This window comes from Cryphonectria parasitica (assembly GCF_011745365.1).
Source record: "Cryphonectria parasitica EP155 unplaced genomic scaffold M406scaffold_1, whole genome shotgun sequence".
Lineage (NCBI taxonomy): Eukaryota > Fungi > Ascomycota > Sordariomycetes > Diaporthales > Cryphonectriaceae > Cryphonectria > Cryphonectria parasitica.
The window spans coordinates 6,894,588-6,915,107 of NW_024468909.1; the positions used below are offsets into that span (position 1 = coordinate 6,894,588).

Consider the following 20,520-nt stretch of genomic DNA (forward strand, 5'->3'; position numbering starts at 1 on the left):
GTAACCGCCCCAATTGGCCCCCTTCCCCCCTTGGATCTTTCAGCTCTGTACCATCAGGCCATTGCAGCCACTCCCGCAGGAACGCGGGATGACGATGATGTGTGTGTTAAACTTGGGAGGGTGGGAGGAGTGGTAGGTCAAGCTCTCCACGACCAGTGGACCCGAGGGTCCGTCCACGCCCCCGACCCTCAAGGTGCCTCGTTATAGGTTCTGGCACGGCGCGAGGGGTTGCTCAGAGTGGAGCCCACATTACGTCTTTCAACTGGCTGGGGGCCACTGCGGCGTCATCCCTGGATCTTTCATCATGAGCATGAAGCTAAAGCATGATTGCCCATCCCCAGCGTAGCAACTAGAGGGGCAGTGCTTCGTGTGTTTACACCGACCAGGTCCCAAACCAGGGCCTCCACTCGAGCGTCTCACCCTCCAAGGAGAGAGGGAGACACACACAGGGTGCCGCACATGTCAGAGGTGGTGGGGATGCAGCTTAGGTAGTAGAAACAAGGGCAAAAAGGAGAAGAGGGGTCGTCCCTCCTCGGAGAGGACTTTTGATTATATATAGCTCCTTCCCCCTCCCTCCTCACCCCTCAGTATCGTTTTCTTGACTTCTCATCCACCCTCATAACAACAAAACTGCTACCAAATCTTCTACTTCTTCATCCAAACTATCATTCAAAATGGGTTTCTTCGACTTCGGTACGCTTCCCTCCCAGCCCTCTTCATCCTCTATCGACGCCTCATCCACCCCTCTCCTCTCCTCCTTGCCCCCTTCTCCCACCCACCCACGCACCCACCCACGCACAAGAACATGTTACAACCTCCTCAGTTGGTGAGGGTTGGATACAGGAAGCCCAGTGCTGACAACCCGCAATAGGCAGTGCCAAGGAGCAGAGCGATGCCTGGGAGAGCGGTGAGCCCCCCAAGCACGAGGCCTCCCTCCTGAACGAGTCTCTGGGTGCCGCCGCTGGCTTCGCTGCCATGCGCGCCTACGAGAACAAGCAGCGTTCTGAGGGCAAGCCCGTCTCCCACGGTGTTGCCAAGGAGATCCTCGCCGGTCTTGCTGCCGGTGAGGCCGAGCGCCTCATCCAGACCAAGGGTGCCGACTTTGTCGACACCGAGAAGGCCAAGTGGGAGGCCAAGCGTCACGCCGAGAAGCTGTACGACTCTCAGTACGCTGACAAGGACGAGTGGCACCCGTAAGTTTAAAACCCCAAGCCTCGTCCCCTTTTACCACTGAGTTGTGAATCATCGCAACTTCTTTGTGGTTATTGCAATATCAGTCATGCTGACCAGGTGGTGTTTCCCCTTTACACAGTGACCACGACTCTCAGTTCAACTACTAAGCGATCCACTCGATCGCTGCGCCGATGTAAGCCGATGAGTGGAACAAAGAGAGAACATCTTCCCACACGCCCATCGCAGTGGCGCTGATGATGCGGACGCAAGTACTTGGAAGGAAAATCGTTCCTGAGATATGGCGGAACCTCGATAGCTAGCGCGGAGCACATCAAAAGCAGGTAGAGAGAATCCAAAAGAAATGATCTTTCCCCTGATATTACTTTGTTTCGAAAGAATGTCTTGTGCTGTGACTTGTGTGCGTATGCTGGCCTCTTGTCATGAATACTCCATGAGAGAGTTACGCTCTGCCTATAGTTTCAGACACTTTAAACCAGTCCCGTTATATATGATTTGAGCATGAATAAAGGTATGATAAGAAGGCAGTACCATCAAATGCCACACGACTTGACTATATATATTAATGGTCTATTTCCTATTTCCTAATTACGACCTTCTTGCTCTCATCAGACGAAGATAGACCTAGATCAATATTATCCCATTGGCTCAGACCTGCTCTCCAACCACCAACCGTCTCGGCCGGCCACCACACCACAGGTAACTGCAAATGTCCACTCCACACAAGTAACAATGCTGTGGTCTCTCGTTGAAACTAATCACCTCATAGAAACAGCACACGGCTAGGATAAGCAGACATGTACCAAAGCCTCCCAGGAAGAGGGCGGCCATATCTCCAGCTGCAGCAGACATTGTTAGGACCAGTCGGCAAGCTTTCTTCCAAACGCATGAAAGAAATCCTATGTTAACGGGGGGTTTACCGAGGAATAATTATGATAATGTATTCACGATTGTCAAGTTGAGAGTGGGCAATACGTTGGCTTGGGTTTTTATCTTCTAGGAGACAAGCCAGCTTGTGCTAATTATGGGTTATCTTGATTCCAGTGGTTTAGAGAGCTCATGAGTTAGAGAGCTCATGAGTCTGCAAGAGTCACATACTGGGTTTGCTCTGGGAGAATCTGACTCGTCTTGACGGTCTTTACTGTCAAACAATTTAGATGGGTCCTGCATAATTAACGTCGATATGACCAAGGACAAGCAATAGCTCTAGAACATCAGGACAGTCAGGGTCAAAATGTACATGTAGCTGGGAGACAGCCCTACATATCACACCCTCTATGCTGTTGTCGTTGACTGCCTACTTGAGCACTTAGCTATGGCTGTTTCCCTGGTGAACGCTGTTGTGGTTAAACACGATCATCCACGGATTCTTTCAGTTGTTGATTACACATTGTGAATACTGCTGCAATATTATTCTGAGAGAGTGCTTCCCACAGCTTATGGATGGATATCAGTGTATCACCCAGCAGATCTTCCAAGCCAGGGACGACACATACAGGTTGTTCCCCAGGGCCGACAGACAATGCGGGTTTGGTCTTTTATGACGAGCAGGATGCAGCAATATCAAGCGGTTCAAACATCCGCGCTGAGTCCGGCTGCGCCTCTTGACCCCTCATCGGAAAAAATGTTTATAAGCGCTTATCTAATATACTGGCATCATGGGATAGTAGAGCCTGGCTTTTCGTAGACACTATTGACTTTTGTATACCTTAGTTGCTACTTATCCATCCAAGTAAAACGGCAACCAAGCCTCCATTTGACAGTGACAGTGACAGGTATTCATATATAACGGTATGCTTCATTTCTTGATAACAATAATCCTTTGTCAACTGCATATTGCTTTACCTACTTAGCTACTCACTCATCACCACAGACTCTATGAAGGAACTCTCGTGCACTCAGTATCAATAGTCAAAACGGCTGGGACAAAGGGGAAAAAATGGCCCCGCTGGCATATCTATCCGAGTATCACCATTGTCAATTCTGCCAGGGCATGGTCATAGATTTCGAAAATACCCACCACCCCTCGTCAACAGACCTGAAAGCCCCACGGGGAACCTTCTTCTTCGAGCCCAACCTGGCCACCTTGCTCGCCGCGCAATCCGTTTGTTCGCTGGCCAGGTGGCTGTGCGGAACATGGTCAGCCTCCAACTCATATGCGCGTCGAGACCGGTGGGAGGAGCTGCAGACTCGCAGCGCTGACATCCTCCTCATCGGCGGAGGGGATCTGGAGGAGATCTATGTCGGCCTGTGGTACCCCGGGGTGTCTGTTGATGTTGGCGGGTACTTCACAGGCATACGATCTGGCTACATGTCATTGTTTGCCGCCGTCGGTGAGGATTGTTATTTCTTTGACGTGACAAGGACCCCGGGCAGGATTTATACGGAGACATGGCTGAATGAATCTGAATCACTGCTAATAAATCAACGTTTCTCAAGGGAGTGGCTCTGACAAGTTTGTCACCTGCCGACCTATCAATCCATCTCCAGGATCGGACGAGACGCTTGCTCTCTCACGAAGCTGGGCAGAACAATGCTTTGAGCACCATGAGAAATGCCCTAAACCAAGCCCATCATTCATGCCCAGAATGATACTAGAAGTAAGTAGAGGGAGACGCTTTGCTGTTCCTGCCAACGAAACTGGTCATGTAATGCCCGAGGTACTCCAAGCTGACCGCAGCCTGGTGAAACGATGATGTCCCAGTGTACGAGGACCACCGCTGGCTACCAAGCAGCCATCCGCTTCCCATCCCCAACAGCCCCAGCGCCCTATCTCGCCCTCAGCTACTGCTGGGGCGGCGACCAGCCTCACAAGACAACACGCAGCAGGCTGGCCTCGGAGCAAGTAGGCCTGCTGTGGGACACCCTGCCGGCCTCCATCCAGGACGCGATCGTGGTCACCCTCAGCCTAGGGTACCGCTTCCTGTGGGTCGACAGCTTGTGCATCGTCCAGGACGACAACCTCGACAAGCAGCGGCAGATCGCCCTCATGCCCCAGATTTACCACAACGCTGCCATCACCATCGTGGCAGCGCGGGCCGAGAGGGCTGTGGACGGTTTCCTCCATCCACACCCTTCTTCTTCTTCTTCTTCCTCTTCTTCTTCTTCTTCTTCTTCTTCTTCTTCCTCCTCCTCCCCCTCGTCTTCCACCACTGCCGCACCGGAACAACAACAACAAGAACTGGCCGTCAAGCTCCCCTTCCGCTTCCCCAAGGACTTCGCCACGACAGACGGCGCCAGAATCGGCCCCGTGTACACAGCCAACGCCCAGACGGCAGACCGGCCAGAGCCCACCGACTACCGCGGCTGGTGTCTCCAGGAAGCCTTCCTCTCGTCGCGCGTGCTCGAGTTCGCCACCAACAACGTAAACTGGTGCTGCGCCACGCAGTTCGGCGCCGACAAGCCCACCGACGGCTGGAAGGCCTCGGGCCACGAGCCCCAGCTCCGCGCGCAGTTCAGCATCCAGCGGCTCCAGCAGCAGTACCCCGGCCACCAGCAGCAACAAAGCCACGGCCGCGACCGCTGGCTGTTTGGCCTCAGCAGGGGCGAGCACGAGTTCTACCAGCTGGTGGAGAAGTACTCGCGGCGGCACCTGACGGACCCTCGGGACCGCATCCTGGCCATCTCGGGCATCGCCGACATGATGCGTGCGGCGAGCGACGGCGGCGCCTACAAGGCCGGCCACTGGACGCGCACGCTGCAGCGGTGGCTGCTCTGGCGCATCGACGTGCGGGCACGCAGGGCGCGGCCCGGTGCGTACCAGGGCCCGTCCTGGTCGTGGGCCGGCGTCAACGGCCCCGTCGAGTTCATCCTTGCGCGGTTCGAAATGGACCTGGGGGACGAGGCCGCCATGGGTCTCGAGGTGAACGTCAGGCTCGTCGACGAGGAGGCGCCGTGCGGTGCGGTTCATGAGGGCCGCGTCACGGGGTCGGGGAAGATGCTTCGTGCTTTGTGGTCGTGGCGACAGGCTGAGCCGCGCCATTCCCTGCACAGGGTGTCGTTGTTGCCGGCAACACGAGAGGGATCGTCTTGCACAGACGGACACGGCGTCGAGCAGATCCCCATGCTGCAGATGTTTCCTGACGCTCTCGAGAGCGACAGGCCCGACGGCAACGTGGTGCTGCCTGGCGCGCAACAAACCCAGAACTTGGACGGGGACGACGCCTCGTGGTTTCCTGTCCATCTTCTGCTCCTCGGCACTATCAACGAGACATCCGGCGCCAACGAGCTGAACGGCCCGCTGGGGCTCGTCCTTCGCGGGCTCGATCCACCTTGTACTCCTGCAGCAGCAGCTGCTGATGGTGGTAGTGCTGCCCCTGTTGTCAAGCGGTACTCACGCCTTGGGGTCTTCACCACGCACCGCACCAAGAACCCACATGGCATGCCCAAAAAGGGAGCACAGGTCGACGAGTATCTTCAGGGTCTATTCAGTTCCCTGGAACCAGAGAAGTTTGAGATCGTCTAGAGTTTTAGGTCAGTACCGGTGGCCTCTATGACTGGGTTTGTATCAAAGATGACAGTGTGTCATCAACGGGTTTGGAAAGTTAGTTGTAGCTGAGCACAGTCAAAGGCACTTTTTCAAAGGCGTCACTGTGCGTGGTTCAAGCTGTGGTCAGGTCAAGCAAATCCGAAGCAAAAAGGAACTTGGACAACCGTGGTGCAAGATGGATATAAGAGAACTTTTCTCGTTTGCATTCGACAGAAAAAACCCGGCACAAGTCTCGCTATATACACACCTTGACACGCTAGCTAATCCAATCTACTACCTATGGATAGACATGAAAGACTGTTGACAGACAGATAGACAGATAGACCAGACGTAAACCAGTGGTGACATGACCTGGAACAGATGCCACAGACCTTCTCCCAACCCTTGAGCCGACAAGCAGCGCGCATGATACCCGCTCTGTCGACGAGAACGAGGAGGATGACGATCTGACATCTGGCAGCAGGCTTGCAGCAGAGATGCGGGCACAAAAACAACCACCAACAGACCCCAGGTACAGAATCAAAAGAGAAACTACAGCGAGCCCCGGTTTTTACACCGGACTCGAGGGATCCTTGTTGCTACCCTGGCTGCTTCCGCTTCCGCTGTGCATACTACCGCCAGAACCAGAGCCGGACGCGAACCCAGAACCACAGCCAGAACCCTTGCGCAAGACTCCAGCGCCTGACGAAAAGGGCGGGAATCCAGGAGGACTCCGCATTCCGCCGGTGGGCTTGGAATACTGCGCGAAAGGGCTCGGGTTGCCAGAGTGCGACTGCGGAGGCAGAAATGGTGGAGCGTTGACGTTGATGGAGCTGCCGCCCGACACGTTGCCCGTGATGTTGGCCCCATTCAAGTTCCAAGTACTGGTGTTCTTGGAGGCGCCACTGTTATTTCCGCCCTCGTCATCCTCATTTGTCGACTGAGTGAACCCAGAGACGTCGCTCAGCATCGATGAAGAGCGCCCTCTAGACTTGTGACGCATCGGCATGCCACCGGGAGGACCTTGATACTGCTGGTAGGGGGGCTGCGCGTACAGTGGGTTGACAGTCGTATTCCCAGCGAGTGTCGCTGCGGGAAGAGCGGCTGCAGGCGATGGGGACCAGAGAGGATTCTGCGCATACTGCGGCCACTGCGCTGCAGCAGCAGCAGCAGCATTATTATTGAAGACCGCAGGATCCTGACGCTCGTAGTAAGCTGGATAGTCGGGCTGCTTGAAGGTCTTGAGAACACTGTCAAGCATGGCGGACAGGTTGCCCGCCTCCTGCTGCTTCTCCTGGTTGCGGGCGAGCGCAAGCGCCAGTCGCTGGGCAAAATCCTTTTCTCTGCGGGCCACTTCTCCCTCGAAGCTGGTCGTGTCCTGTCGACGGCGCTCGGCCTCGTCGAGACCCCGGGCATTGGCGTCTGTGATCCGTGCATGTTCGCCGTCGACCTTGGTGAGGCGAGCAGCGATCTTGTTCCGCTTGGCACCCAGGCTTGTCTGCTCATCGTCCAGAGACTTGGTCTCGTGTTCCATGGACGACTTGAAGCGCTTGAAAGCTGTACGAGCCTGGTCGAACTGGCCCTTCTCCGAGTTGTACTGGCCCTGCTTCTCCCGATATCCGGCCAGCACCTCCTCCGGGATCGTCTGCAGCTCCTTGAGCAGTCCCTGGAGCTCCTCCATAGCCTGCTCTGCCTGCTTCTGCTGCGTCGTGTTCTGCGCCACCTTCTGCCTCAGCCTGTCATCCGAACCGCCGGCTGACTGTACCTGCGAGGTCAACCTGTCAATGTCCTTCTTGACCGCATTCGTCTTCCGGTTGTTCTCCTTCCGGGAAGACTTGAGCTTGGCCTTCTCGTCGCTCAGCTTGGCCTCCAGGCCGGCAATCGAGGTCCTCAGGGTAGTGGCGGGAGACTCGTGTCGATACTGCGAGCGTGGCGCTCCAGCAACCTTGGCCACGTCGGCGTCCTTGGTCTTAGCTGGTATGGTCCTAATACTAGTCGAGAAGATCACCTCGTCCGTACGTGTGCTCACGAACTCGCATTCGTAGTTAGACATGGGTGTCAGCCCGTAGATGTCGCCTGTCCACCTCGTACCCGCTGATCCGTCCTCCTCTCCGCTGTCCACCGGGAGGATGCGTGTCGGCTGCCAGATAGCATGATTCACCCTGACATAAAAAGGCTTGGTCTTGTCGATATAAGACGGGCCCTTTCCACTGACATCGTCCTCGCTGTCTTCGGGGGGAGGCAGATCGGGGAAGTGACTGGTGTTGAAGCAAAACTCGTCACAGCCAACATAGCAGATCCAAATCTGTCCAGACTGCGTGTAGAAGGGTGCGTTGCCCAGGTTGTGAATGTCGGTTGCGTTAGAGCCGGCAGACTCCTGCGTCGCTTGTGACAACTCGTATTCCTTGACCATGACGATCTTGGTGCTCGCCAAAGCTGCCCAGAGAGGCTGTCGAATGCGTACTTGATGACTCTGTTTCCTCCGTTTCTTTGTGGACGCCGCTGAGCTCGCCGCCTGCCTATTCGGATCCATCTCTGCTGGTGTCAGCCCGCCCTCGGCGGCAGCCTGTTCCACCACAAGAATGGGTGTTTTGGCAGCTTCTGGGTCGGACTGACTCTGGGACAGCAGATCGCGCTTCTCCCGCCGCAGATACCAGTCCCTCACGTAGCGAACGAGTCCTTGAACGAGTATGTGAATAGCCAAAATGCTCCGAAACAGACCCCTTGGCACCTTTCTCCCGTACGAACTGGGTGCTGCAGGCTCCAGGGGGTCGTCGCTGTCGGGCGTGCTCCATGACGTCCCCAGCAGCGTCCTGAAATTGGACGAATACCTGCTGAGGGCCTGGTGTTGACCAAAATGATTGAATAAGATCACACCGACGCATAAGAATATCTTGTGTGTGGTCCCTCCTCTCGAGCTCGCCCCGCCCCCCAGGGTCATGGCGACCACCACCTGCGCGAACTCCAGTATGAGGTCCTGTAGTGGCATGAACGCAAAGACGATCAGGAAGAACAGGTCAAGCCCAACAAGGGTCCACAGGTTCGGGGCGCCGAAGCCATCAAAGATCTCGGTGACGCTCAGGCCAGAGTTTGTGGTGGGCGGCGGGACAAAGGTCAGCAGGGTAAAGAGGGTGTAGATGCTGGAGAGGGCGAAGGGGGACAGCTGCATGAGGATGATGAGGATAGCGATGGTGTCATGCAGGGGGCAGGACCGGAGGACGCTGAAGGCCAGGTCGATCGGGCCCGTGTCACGATGGACATTGGTGTTCTTGGCGGCGTTGACATCGATACGGCGGTGGGCGTCCTCGGCCGCTGCGGAGGAGGAGGTGGTGGTGGTGGTGGAGGATGGGATGGCGGAGATGGAAAAGGAATCGGAGGAAGAGGTCTCAGAATAGGCAGCTAGAGAGGGGCGCCTGAGGCTGTCGGCGGACATGATGTCGTCGGTACTGTGGTTGTGATGCTTTGCGTAACCGTTGACATTCCCATTTCCGTTTGCATGAGCACTAGGGATCGACGGCAAGGGGGAAGGAGGCGGCGGGGGAGCGGCGCTGTCGAGAGAAGACAGAGACTGGTGGGCAGCGGTGTGAGGCTGAGGCTGAGAAGCAGAGTTGGAGTGGAGGTTGTGCCTTGGGGGGCCATCGAGACGGATCTCGTTCCTGCTCTTTTTCTTGTTGATGATGCGCTTTCCCGGACCTACCAGTCCATTCTCGTGTCTCTGATCGCGATTGTTGGCCGCTCCCTGCTGTCGCTTGGCCGAGGAGGCACGAGGCATACGACGTCCTGCCCTCGCCCTTCTTCTGCTGGAGCCCAGAACACAAGAGTCCCGAGGCCAGCAAGAGGCAAGATCGAACAAGGAGCCTGGTCCTTCGTCCTGTATCCCCTCCTTCTTCTCGTCGTCTTCCCACCACCAGCAGCGGTGGCTTCCAGGGAAGGGAAAAGTATGGGCTAGACTTGCTTCGCGGCAGCAGGAGGAATGTGCTTTCCCACCTCGCTCAGCTCAAGGCCGACTCGGGTTGGCACAAAAGAGGGTGAGCGGGATGGTGCGAGCTTAGACATGCGATCTGCCTGCTTCGTCTTCGTTTCTTTTTTGGGGGGGTCGGTCCCGTCACCAGCCGGTCCACTCGAGTTTCGTGCGTGTCTGCTTGTATTCCTTGTGGATGTGTGGGTGGGGGTGTGCTTGTATATTTGTGCTCGCTGGTTGTCGGTGTTGGTTATTGTTGATCGACAGGTAAAAGGAGAGACAAGAAGAAGAAGAAAAAAGGCGACAAAGATTAAGGTTGATTGCTGAACTGAAAGCAGTATCGATTGCGTGTCGCTGCAGTCGTAGTAGAAGGGAAAATCGGGAATCAGGGGTAAAGGAAGAAGAGGTGAGGTGAGATGCGTAAGACGTGATGGAGGGAAAGAAAGCAGTGCAAGCTGCAAAGGGCGTGCCCTCCCCTCGAGAAAAGCGTTGTGAGATTTTGGGAGGGAGGATTGGGGCGTATGTGCCTTTTGGTTGCAGGTACCGCCCTGAGCCTTTGGTGGTTCAGTGCTTAGGACTAAGTTCGGTGGTTGAAAAAACCAGAGGACGAAACGTTAGAGTAAGCATGAATGGCACATGAACTATGGGCAGGCGTGACGAGGAGCCTGGGGTTGGATTAGGGGATACGCAGGTACACGCTTCGTACAGTGTCAGGTCGGCAGTCCTCTTTCAGGCGGCCGTGGTGGGGCTCAATGGTCCTCTAGGCGGGGTGGGGGCCTGAAGATTCAGAAGGGGAGACCCGCCACTCTCTCTACTCTCCCAGAGTCAGTCGGTTTCTTAGGGCGAATGCCTCCTCCTCAAGGATCTACCAACAAAGCTTTTTATGACGATCGCTTCATCACGATAACACTACTCTATTTAGTCTATTTATTGATACCTACTATGTATGATATTTATTTCAGCATTGGATGATAAAATGAGACAGGTGGTCAAAGATGATTGCTTTTCCTTCTGTTTTTTGTCAGTGAAAATCTAATTTTCCCCTCGGGACTGCTTTGTCGTCGTTGTCCTGCTGACAAGGTGGATTAGTACCATAATCATACTATAATAATAGCGCTGTACCATGTACCTGTGAAGTAGCTTAAACGGCCATGTGAATTATAGGGGAGGGTATGCTGCTAATTCCGTGCGCTCTGGCGCTTCCTCTTCAGTGGGTCAGTCATCTCGCACTGTCCCCCTCGTCCCTTGCTAACATGGCCCTGGAAACGGCCATCCATGACAGCTGGGCGAGCGCCGCACGGGAACGCTGGTAACGGCATTCAATGCCTTGATGGCCGCCCGCCCTGTGCTGGACTGGGACTCCATAGCCATGACTCGATATTCAGACATGCACTCACAAGCTTTTGGGCAACGTCGGCAGTGGTTCAAAGATTGCATAATAACGTCACAGCTAACACGACTAGACTTGAAAGGATTTTCCCCCCTTCATTGCAGACTTTTTTTTCTTCACTTTTCCTTTCTATTGTTCTTTGTTTATATCTTTTCTGCTTGGGTATTATGACTTCTTTTTTTTTTTTTTTTTTGGGACATTAGTTTAGCTCCTCATCCACCTTTTTCCCTTCTTTCCTGTGGTTGCTGTTGCTGTTGCTTTGGTGATTGCATGTGACCACTTGTAATCGTCGATGCCTGAGTGTATTCAAGGCACAAGCGGTCGCCTGGTGTCATCATCCATGGATTTTGACTTGGCATTCAAGCCAGCCACCAGAGTAAACACCTCGGATCCAGCCGGTCGTACTGGCTGGAGTGTTGGAGAGCGGGGACGGGAGGAGAGCATGTCTAATGGATGGGACGGGGTGCTCACTCATCCTTAAAAGCACACTCAGACCTTTGCGGTCGCGTCTTGCCCCATATGGTACTCACCACTGTCTATCAGTATTCATTGCAGCAAGATAGTGTCCAATGAACTGCCAATAGTTGCCTGCATCCCTCTGTACTCACATAGTTAGACACACCTCCTCGTGCACACACCACTACGTCGTGGGTTGCCGTTGAGCCTCAGCTTTTCCAGGGTCTCGCTACATGTGTAGCATTCGTGTTTACTTTGTGTGTGAACCGTGTTGGGGGCGCAATGAGCGAGAAGGTAGAAGTTCCCAGGTGAAGAGAGAGGGTTTATTCTTGGTTGATTGCCGCGGACAATTTAGCCCATGAAGCGCCAGCCAGGCTGTACTGCTGCTGCTGCTGCTGCGTATGTATGTATGTACATACTATAGTACACTACTTCCTGCAGATAGGATGATCACTAACCAGATTCCCCAGGTTTTCGGCAGGGGTACTTTGGCGTAACGTTTTGTGGTCCTGTGCCAACCTTGATTGAAAGATGGATGGACGGGTGTGGCAGGTGAGGGGGGGGGGGCCGTGGAGGGGGGTTGATATTTACAGCACTAAGATTCCTCTATCAGCGGATAAGACTGGACAAACCTGATGGATTGATGCTGGAAACAAAAGACGAAAATGAAAGACAGAGAAGAGCTCACATGTCACCATGGAATAATATTACTATGGTACATGAATGTTCTGGCGCTAGAGGAGAGACGATATCGACTGCAACGCTCCGGAGGCCGACCAGTCGCGGATCAATGGCTTCTTCCAAGTTTCTTCCCACCCCCAGTCGTCCCGGCCTCAAGCTGTAACCTAACTGGGCCATATCACACAAACACACATGGTCTAGACCAGTGACGATCATTCCCATGCCGTCTTACGCTTGGCTGATGTTGACAAGTGATTGCTGGGTGCTGACGTTACTATACTATGTTGTAATCAATGAACGGGGAAAGGTCTCTCCTGTATTATCATTGTCAATGTGCATATTCAAGCCATGGGTGATGCCGAGAGACATCTGGTTCTTTATCTCTGTAGTCTCATACAATCCTGCGTTCCAAGATCTGCAGAATTCTCACGACCCCGCTGCATCTCCATCGAATACACATGCCCCTCCTGTCATAGTATATATACCTTTAATTAGACTAGGTTGATAAATAAATAGAATCAATAAAAAAAGGTTCAAATATTCCCGACGAATGTCCGCCGGGGCCAAAAAAAAAAAAAAAGGAAAAGAAAAGGGCCCAAGCCCATGAACTCCCCATTCTCACAAAATCCCCACAAATTGTGACATGCCCAGCAAATCATACACTTTGCCATCAGTGGGCGCTGCAGGGACGATCTCTTGGTGCTCGGCACTTGACCGGGCCCAAAAACTGTGGATGAATTTGGTACAGTGGTGTGGTGGTGGGATGGCCGAAAACGGGATGTGCATAGTACGGTGTCGAAAAGAAGCGGTACTACCATTGGTACGTGCCGTAAAAGTCATCAAGAGTTATCGTCCCCATGGGTCAATGCACGTCTCTCTGGCACACGCACGCATGCACACACACACACACACACACACACACACAACAAGCTTTCCCATTAGACTTACCTTGGCGTGGCCTTGTTCGCCATCTTAGTGTCATCCTCCCTGCCACACTCACCCCCCGGGCCTTGAGTACAACGGTTGGTTGGCTTTTGATCGTTGTCCCCCAACCGTCGGACCAGAGACCAGAAAAACAAGGCTTCAACCAGGCGCCAATGTGTATACTCAATTGCTTAGGCGAAAACGAAATCTCACACCGCCACCAAGTTTGTACAGTATACTATGGTACCAGGCGCCCCCTCCCCCTAGATGATGGCCAACATGTGCCCTGATGCAAATCGACCAATGTGGGCGGTGACGTCTCTCATTTTCCCTTTTCTGACCCTCCTCAAACCCAATTTTTCGAGCAGCACTCGCTCGACTGCTCCAAATCATCCCAGCATTGCTCAACAGCCGCCCTCGGCGCGTGGGAAATCAACCCTACCTCCCGTCAGTAGCGTCGCAATATATGGTTTTCTGTAGGTACTATGGTAGTAAGCCCTGCACCCCAGTACCATTCTCTCCTCGGTACTGGTGCCCGCCCTAATGCATTCCCCCTTCGATTGCAGCAATCTGACAGGCGCGGCAAATACTTTTCTCTGCCTCTCTCTGCCTCTCTTTCTCTCCTTCTCCCTTCTCTCTCTCATCCACCTTCCTGAAGGGAACCCTCTCATGCAAATATCTACTGGTTCTTGTCGTGTTTCTTTCCCAATCGGCTCCCCTCCCCTCCACACCGACCAATGCCAAGCCCCTCCCCCAAAAACCGAATCATCACGCGCAAAAGTTATTTTTCATATTGTCTGTCTTTAGACATGTCTGATAGGCGCCCTCATCTATGTAAAACCAGCCGTGCCATCTTTCCACTAGGCAACGGTGCCCTCCCCCCCTTCTCTACTACCCCTGGTGTGAAGTGATTGGTCTTAGCCAAGCTGGCTGCGTCGTCATCTCGTGACGATAATCCCCCATATGCACCATGGCGATCAAGACCTCCGGTGTCGCCCTTATCAATTTTATATTATATGAGTCTTCCTTGAGCGTAAGCCTTTTCCGCGGGGTAAGGGCCCTGCCGCCTCCGGGTTTCCTCTCACTTGCTTGGCCAGCGAGAGGGAGAGGCCCACCACAGCAATAGCAATCACATGTAACGGAGGTTTAGGATTCCCGGCCGCCCAACCCGTCGATCGCGTTGGAGCCGAGGATCGGAAAACATCCCCGCCGGCACTTGTATCTACATGGCGTATAGTATGTATTTCTTCCTCTTCCTGGGGTTGGGATACCGTGGTCCTATTCTCATCTTTGTGTGCTTTTCTGGGGTGGTTGAGTGTGCTTGCATCTTGAAGGATGAGATGGGCTCAGGACCAATCGATTGCGCCTGCAAAGTGTGAATCAGGGCCTCGTAGACGGAATTGTCCTGGAAGTAAGGACTGACAGATCCCGTGTTGATTCCAAGGATATAAGAATCAAGATATCTGTAACTGCATAGCACATACAATGCGTTTATAGCAGTAGACTGACGCGAAGAATGCAAAGAGACAAGGAAATCAGGGTTAGTCAGTGCTCAATCAAGCAAGTAACTGACGCTTTGGATCGAACATCATGGTTTTGGTTTTTTTTCGAGGATATCGACAACCCTCCTCTGCTGTTCTCTCTTTTGTTTCTTCCAGGCATATACCATTATCAAGCTGAGATGTTACCGTCTCCACCGTGTCTGCATGTCTCACACCTAGGATCCTACCATGACCCATCTATCCCGCCCCAGTCAGACATATATGAATAGACATCTACCTGACAACTTGCTCTTGAAGACGCCACTTTGCTGGACGGTCGTGCGCCCTTATATCTTCTTGAACCAGTCAGCCGACCTCTAGCAACAGCAGAGAGGCCAGACGAAGAGTACAATGACTCCCGCGGTGGGTACATGTCGACCCTGCTTCCTTTCTCCTCTCCCGCCACCGATGTTTAATTTCCCTGGCTCAAAAGTCCCATTGGATCGAGGTATGTATGTATGCATATGTATGTACTTAAGATGTGATCTGCACCCCCCCCCCCCCCAAGAGGCGAGACACACCAAAGCATGCACCGTCCATTTAGTTGCAACCCCACAAGTCAGCCACCTCCGTCCGCCCCCGATCGGCAGTGCGAGCTGAAGCGCAAGGCCCTCTCCTGGCCCGGCATGGTTGCTTCTAATGCACTCTCTATCCGCTTCTGTGGCGCGATGGGGGGCCACTCGCATCTCCTCTTCCCACCCCTCATTCTGAGACAAAGGACGACGATTATGTTGCAAGGCCGCTTGTACCCTTCAGCTTGAGGAAGGACGCCAATGCACGTCTCTCGTATCCACACGGGCAGAGAATTGATCAATCAGGCTCTCCCGCCACCCACGAGCGGGGGGATGGTTGAAGATGGCAGTACGGCGGGCGGCATGTATGGTACGATTTGCGAACAAGGGACCGTGACCCCTTCTCTTCCTCTTCCTCTGTTTTTCCCCCTCACCATTCGCTGGCTCGTCATTGCGTCCACGAGAATGAAGGCGACGGAGAAGCTGGGGGGGGGGGGGTTGTGTTGTTTAGAGACAGGAGGTGATAGGGTAGTACCATACCAAGACCACTCTGGCACCACATAGACAAGAGACAAGTGGGAAAACCCTGTAGGGACAAAGAAGAAGAAAAAAGAAAAGAAAAAAAACGACCAGAGGATAGACAGTAGAAAAGGAATAATCAGATGCACATAACTGAATGATAGCTCACCAACAGCACCAGAGCCCGCTGGTGCTTCGTGACCTGAGCCCTCGTCATTTTGTCCCTCCTGCTATTCATGACCACTATACTGTCAACTCTTGTATGTCTGTCCTCACCTGTCCTGTTCAGACCAGAACCCCCCAATCTGGCTCCATGGTGAACTCTTGCTTTCGAAGATTGACACGAACAAAAAAAGATATGCCTGTTTCTTGACGAACAAAAGGCGAGTAGATAGACAACCATAAATGGGAATATATTCCTACAAGCAGAACGACAATGGCCCCTCTCCCCCTTCATCCTCTGCTCCCGGTCCGTTGAAGGCCTGCTGATTCTGCTGTGTCGTTTCCGACAATAAGTTAAGTGACAAAGTGTTCCAGAACTTCAGCCAAACATGTGATCATGTGATGATTCTTAGTAGAAATGATTGGGTCCAGAGCCATGTCTCTTACGCCTCCATAATCAGACCCTGTTTCCACCTTCAATCAGCATCGTAGATCCACCCCCACCAACCCCGAAGGAAAAAGAAAGAAAGAGAAAACCCACGTAACGAACATAGGAACCACGCATCCGCAAGATGGGCATACGCACTCCAACCAACCAGCCTGTCGCCGAAGGAACAAGATCTCTTTCTCCCCCGCCCCCCCTTCTCCTCCTCCCTTAATCACATCTCGCTTTCGTTTGTAAGAACCAGATCCAGAACACCGGGTTTGCCACCCACCAAATCCGACAACCAAAAGTAGCGCAAGATTCCAAAGCAGCGCGCCCACGCCAAAACCGACTGATGAAAGTGCAAAACGACTTTATCGACCCGAGAATTCGGATTCAGGCAATGCCTTCTTGTCCTTCCGGGCCTTGATAGCCACCTCCGTCATGAGGTGAATGTGGTCAGATGGGAAGTGGTAGTGGGGGAATCCAGGTACCCTCCTCAGATATTCCATGTCAGGTGGGCCCAAGACCGAGATGACCTCCAGACAGTTGCTTGAGTACCAGATGTAGTCAATCACGCCGTTAAATGTGGGCACGTAGTTTGTGAACGGTATCTCGTCTGGTGTGCCGTTCAGGGCCGAGTATGACGACCTGAGGTGGAAGGGGTGCTCAATGCCATCACGTGTAAAGACACCATATTGACGCCCACCAAAGTCTGCGTGATCCGGTGCGACCCGCCCCTTCGACAGAAGCTCGTACACAGAACTGTCGTTAGGAGAGTTGTAGTCACCACAGATCAAGACCGGAAGATCGGTGTTGTTCCGGTATTCCTGCGACGGTGCTGGCTCGGGCATCACATCCTGCTCATCCTCGTCGGCTGCGAGCTGGATGAACTTCTTGTCGCGGCATGCCGGCCACCGAGCATACTTCTCTCCAAACTTGGTGACATTCTCCATGAGGATAGCCGTCTGGATGAGCTTCACATCTGCCAGCTCGGGCTCCCAGGCCAAATGCGCATTCGCCACAATCATCCTTGCTCCAGTCTGCCGGCTCTCGAAGAAGCAAATCATGCCGATGTTGTCCTTGGGCATGACACGGTTGAAGATGTCGTGGTGAGTCTTCATGTCAGGCCGGTTGATTGCGATGGTAGAGAAATCAATGACCTGCTTGTCTAGGAGGATGTACTTCTTCGCCTTGTAGAAGACTGCACAACCATCGACCGCGTTGGCCTCCTTGTCGTACATGACTTTAGCCTTAGTCCTGGAGAATTGCACCCCCTTGTAGCCGTCTGCGGCGAGCTCCGGGCTCAAAACCTCCCGCATAGCATCGACAGACACCTCCTGCAGACACACGATGTCGGCATCGCGTTCCCTGATTTCTTGGAGAATGCCATCCTTCCGAAAATCCCATGCAAGGGCTCCGCTTGGAGTGTATCCATAGACGTTGGTAGTAGAGTACTTCTCGCAGAGGATGTTCCAGGTGAGGACCTTGATGCGTTCCAGGGAAGGCGAGACGTCCTCATTGAGGACAATAAGTGGTCGTGGGTTTGGCGGAAGGGGTACTACAACAATCATAAGTGTTAGTAATTTGATGTGATACTCTTTTTCCTCTTTACTTTGTGCTTACCCTTTGCCTGCTCGCGAAGGAGAGAGATCAAGCTCTTGGTGCCCTTCTCCATCAGTTCCTGCTTCAACTCTGCCTCAAGAGGGTTTCCTTCAATGCCGAGGATTTCCAGGTTGAAGAGAGAGCCCAGTTCGTACGGGAGCGTTTGAATTTGGTTGTCAAAGAGTAAGAGCTGTTTCAGGGAGGTACACATGCCCAACTCAGGGGGGATTTCTGCAATCTGGTTGTGTGACAGTTCCAGCAGGGTCAGTTTCCTGAGCTGGCCCAGTGCTGGGGGCACGTGCGAGAGCTTGTTCGACGCAAGATAGAGCTCCTTGAGGAAGGCGTAGTGATCAAACAGCTCAGGCGAGAGATGCCGCACACCCTGGCCGCTCAAGTCCATGTTGAACCACTCCTGCCGCTGGTCTGTCTTCTCGACCATATGAGGGCGCCTTACGCCTTGCTCGTCATCAGCATCGACTACGTTGTTGGTAGTGGTCGCAGCAACAGAGGGGCCTATGCCTCTGTTCTCAGCCGCCTTTAGCCGTGCAAAGTAGTGGCCACTGTGCTGCTCGTTCATGGCTGTGTGCGCCCTCTCCGCCTCTTTGTGTAGCCGGAGCTGCAGCGCCCACTCCTCGTTGATCTGCTGGGCCTGGCCACCTCTTGTCGTGCCGGGGTGGCCGTTGGGAATGTTGTTGGACGAGTAGGGGCTCGCATTCGGTATTATGCCACTGGAGTAGCCGGAGGCATGGCCCATGGATGCACCATGGCCCGTGTGGTCGGGCTGGATGCCTTGATGGTGTGACGGATGGGTGTATTGCGTCGAGGCATTGGAGGGGTGGTTGTAGAGCATCTGCATGGAGCGTGATGCGGCATTGGACCCGCCATTGAGCCGGGAGTTGGGCCCCGGCTGGTGACCGGTGCTGTACATGCCTTGGACGGATCGACCTGGCGAGCCCCGATCGGAAGGATTGGAGCCTGGGCGGGGGCTTGGGGAAACGTGGCTGAGGAGGGTGTTCAGAAGAGTCTGGTCGGCAAGCGAATTCTTGGGGGGAGGCTGTGCGTAGAGGAAGTTTCCGAGGTGCTGCTGGAGATATTGATAACCATCTGCCATCTAGCTATCGTAGATGCGAGCTGCGGGTCGGACCAGGCAGGTATGTTTGGCAGCAGGGTGGTGGGTTCTCGTCGTCTTGGTAGCTCTGCAGCTCATGTAAAGTGTGGATTGAGCAATGCTGTGGTCGGCGCCGGCGCATGGATTTCGACGAAGGGAGCCTCTAGCGTGGAAAGTCGGGCAAGCGGGCAAGCGGGCGAAGAGCAAAATGACGATCTTCCTCTTCTCTTGATCAACGTTTCATCGATGCCGACGCGAGGGGCAAGATCGAGCTCCGAATATACAGGGCCGACCGAAGGTGGCCTGTCGAGAAAGGAGGGGTCGGGGTGACCGAGTCGCTCGGGCGTCGCAACAGCTGACTGACTTGGAGAGGCAAGCTGGGCAGTGCGGTGGAGCTTCTTGGGGACAGACGCAAACGGGGTGCGGGTACACCAAGCCAACAGCAGTGGACGAACGGGTCCCTCCGAGGAATTTTTTTTTTTTGGTTTGGTTTTCTGGACTGGGTTGTGATCGTATCACAGAACAAGAACTGTGTGTGAGGAAGAAAGTCAGTCCTGGTCTGGGGTGGAACAAAGGGATCATAAGGGGGGCCTGGAGAAGGTCTTGGGCGGGTTAAGGGTCGGGACCAGGGCGGATTTGTTGACGAGGATGGAGGGGCTGAAGACGGGCCTGCTCGAGCCCAGGGAGGGTGATTGAGGGTTGAGGTATGACTCACCCATATGAATGAAGGGGCACAGTGACCGAAAATACTGTATGAGATTGTCAATGGATACTGGATGCGAAGGATATGGAGGGGATGGTTGTTGATGTTGGTGGTGGTGGTGGTGTGCTATGCTCTGGCTGCCATCACCTCTATCTGTCGATGGCAGGGGTTGGAAGCTCAGGAGGTCCGCACGCAGACATGGTCCGTGCGCCGAGGCCCACGTGACGCTCACCCGTCTCGATGATGCTATTTGACCTGGATACGGCAGAGGCGCTCTGTCGTTCTCCTCAAGCTCTCTCATTGACTGCAGAGGTAGAGACTCGCAATGCTGCAAGATGAGTACAGCTTTCTCAGACGATGTAGTCCAAGGGCTGTCGCAAAGATCTAAGGCGTAATTGAACCTGCGTTTTGGCCTCAGGTATTAGTACAGAATCAATAGCAATATTCACTCCGCTACAGCTCTCTAATTGTCTCTGCACCATCCAGGGCGATAAGATCTTCTCATCTATACACTGAGAGACAGGACACATTACAATTCCATGCTGGGAATTTGGATCACGATGCTGACGGCGGTCTCAGCTAAAAGTGGAGAGGAGGATCGCAAAGGAGAGAAGAGGATCCTATGGCCACGTTTCTCAAAGCCAGTCAGGTACAGTCAGATACTGCACACCATGAGAGGATGCTGCTCCCGCAGTGACTGCAAGTGGTATATGAACCCCCTACGAGGAGCCCTTTTTATTTTACTTTCATGGTATGTATATATTGAATAGGAACTAAGTCCGTCCTAGCACTGCCATGGCCAACCAATGCCTGGCCACAGTTATGCATAGTACACACTATTCTAGTAGTACTATGGTATGTACTATAGTATTACA

At 53.8% G+C, this 20,520-nt stretch overlaps 4 protein-coding genes across 4 annotated transcripts; 2 read left to right on the forward strand and 2 right to left on the reverse strand.

Annotated features, from left to right (window-relative positions):
• Positions 1-608: 608 nt before the first annotated feature.
• On the forward strand, positions 609-1,551 carry M406DRAFT_354766 (uncharacterized protein). The gene is made up of 3 exons (XM_040922993.1): positions 609-693; positions 872-1,193; positions 1,313-1,551. Exons 1-3 carry the CDS (start codon positions 675-677, stop codon positions 1,338-1,340), a joined length of 369 nt encoding a protein of 122 aa, XP_040782253.1. The 5' UTR covers positions 609-674; the 3' UTR covers positions 1,341-1,551.
• A 1,681-nt stretch (positions 1,552-3,232) lies between these two features.
• M406DRAFT_272712 (HET-domain-containing protein) lies at positions 3,233-5,290 on the forward strand (the record flags this gene model as incomplete). Its single annotated transcript, XM_040918157.1, has 4 exons — positions 3,233-3,524; positions 3,631-3,791; positions 3,896-4,332; positions 4,432-5,290. Coding segments are annotated over exons 1-4 (1,479 nt in total), but the record flags the coding sequence as incomplete, so codon positions are not given.
• A 13-nt stretch (positions 5,291-5,303) lies between these two features.
• M406DRAFT_286207 (uncharacterized protein) lies at positions 5,304-9,971 on the reverse strand. The gene is made up of 3 exons (XM_040918662.1): positions 9,175-9,971; positions 6,507-9,105; positions 5,304-6,410 (listed from the first exon to the last, which is right to left on the reverse strand). Exons 1-3 carry the CDS (start codon positions 9,429-9,431, stop codon positions 6,231-6,233), a joined length of 3,036 nt encoding a protein of 1,011 aa, XP_040782255.1. The 5' UTR covers positions 9,432-9,971; the 3' UTR covers positions 5,304-6,230.
• A 6,065-nt stretch (positions 9,972-16,036) lies between these two features.
• Positions 16,037-19,755, reverse strand: M406DRAFT_344569 (uncharacterized protein). Its single transcript, XM_040921990.1, has 3 exons — positions 19,658-19,755; positions 17,856-19,471; positions 16,037-17,790 (listed from the first exon to the last, which is right to left on the reverse strand). Exons 2-3 carry the CDS (start codon positions 18,943-18,945, stop codon positions 16,604-16,606), a joined length of 2,277 nt encoding a protein of 758 aa, XP_040782256.1. The 5' UTR covers positions 18,946-19,471; positions 19,658-19,755; the 3' UTR covers positions 16,037-16,603.
• Positions 19,756-20,520: the final 765 nt, after the last annotated feature.

Excerpts from the sequence above, each read along its gene's own strand:
- M406DRAFT_354766 (XM_040922993.1), top strand. Across the intron at positions 1,194-1,312 it reads GACAAGGACGAGTGGCACCC|TGACCACGACTCTCAGTTCA; the intron begins GTAAGTTTAAAA and ends CCCTTTACACAG.
- M406DRAFT_286207 (XM_040918662.1), bottom strand. The coding sequence starts at position 9,431 with ATGCCTCGTGCCTCCTCGGCCAAGCGACAGCAGGGAGCGGCCAACAAT. Across the intron at positions 9,106-9,174 it reads CCGCCTCCTTCCCCCTTGCC|TACCGACGACATCATGTCCG; the intron begins GTCGATCCCTAG and ends TCACAACCACAG. Across the intron at positions 6,411-6,506 it reads GGGCCAACATCACGGGCAAC|CCCACCGGCGGAATGCGGAG; the intron begins GTGTCGGGCGGC and ends CAGTATTCCAAG.
- M406DRAFT_344569 (XM_040921990.1), bottom strand. The coding sequence starts at position 18,945 with ATGGCAGATGGTTATCAATATCTCCAGCAGCACCTCGGAAACTTCCTC. Across the intron at positions 17,791-17,855 it reads CCTTCGCGAGCAGGCAAAGG|TACCCCTTCCGCCAAACCCA; the intron begins GTAAGCACAAAG and ends TGATTGTTGTAG.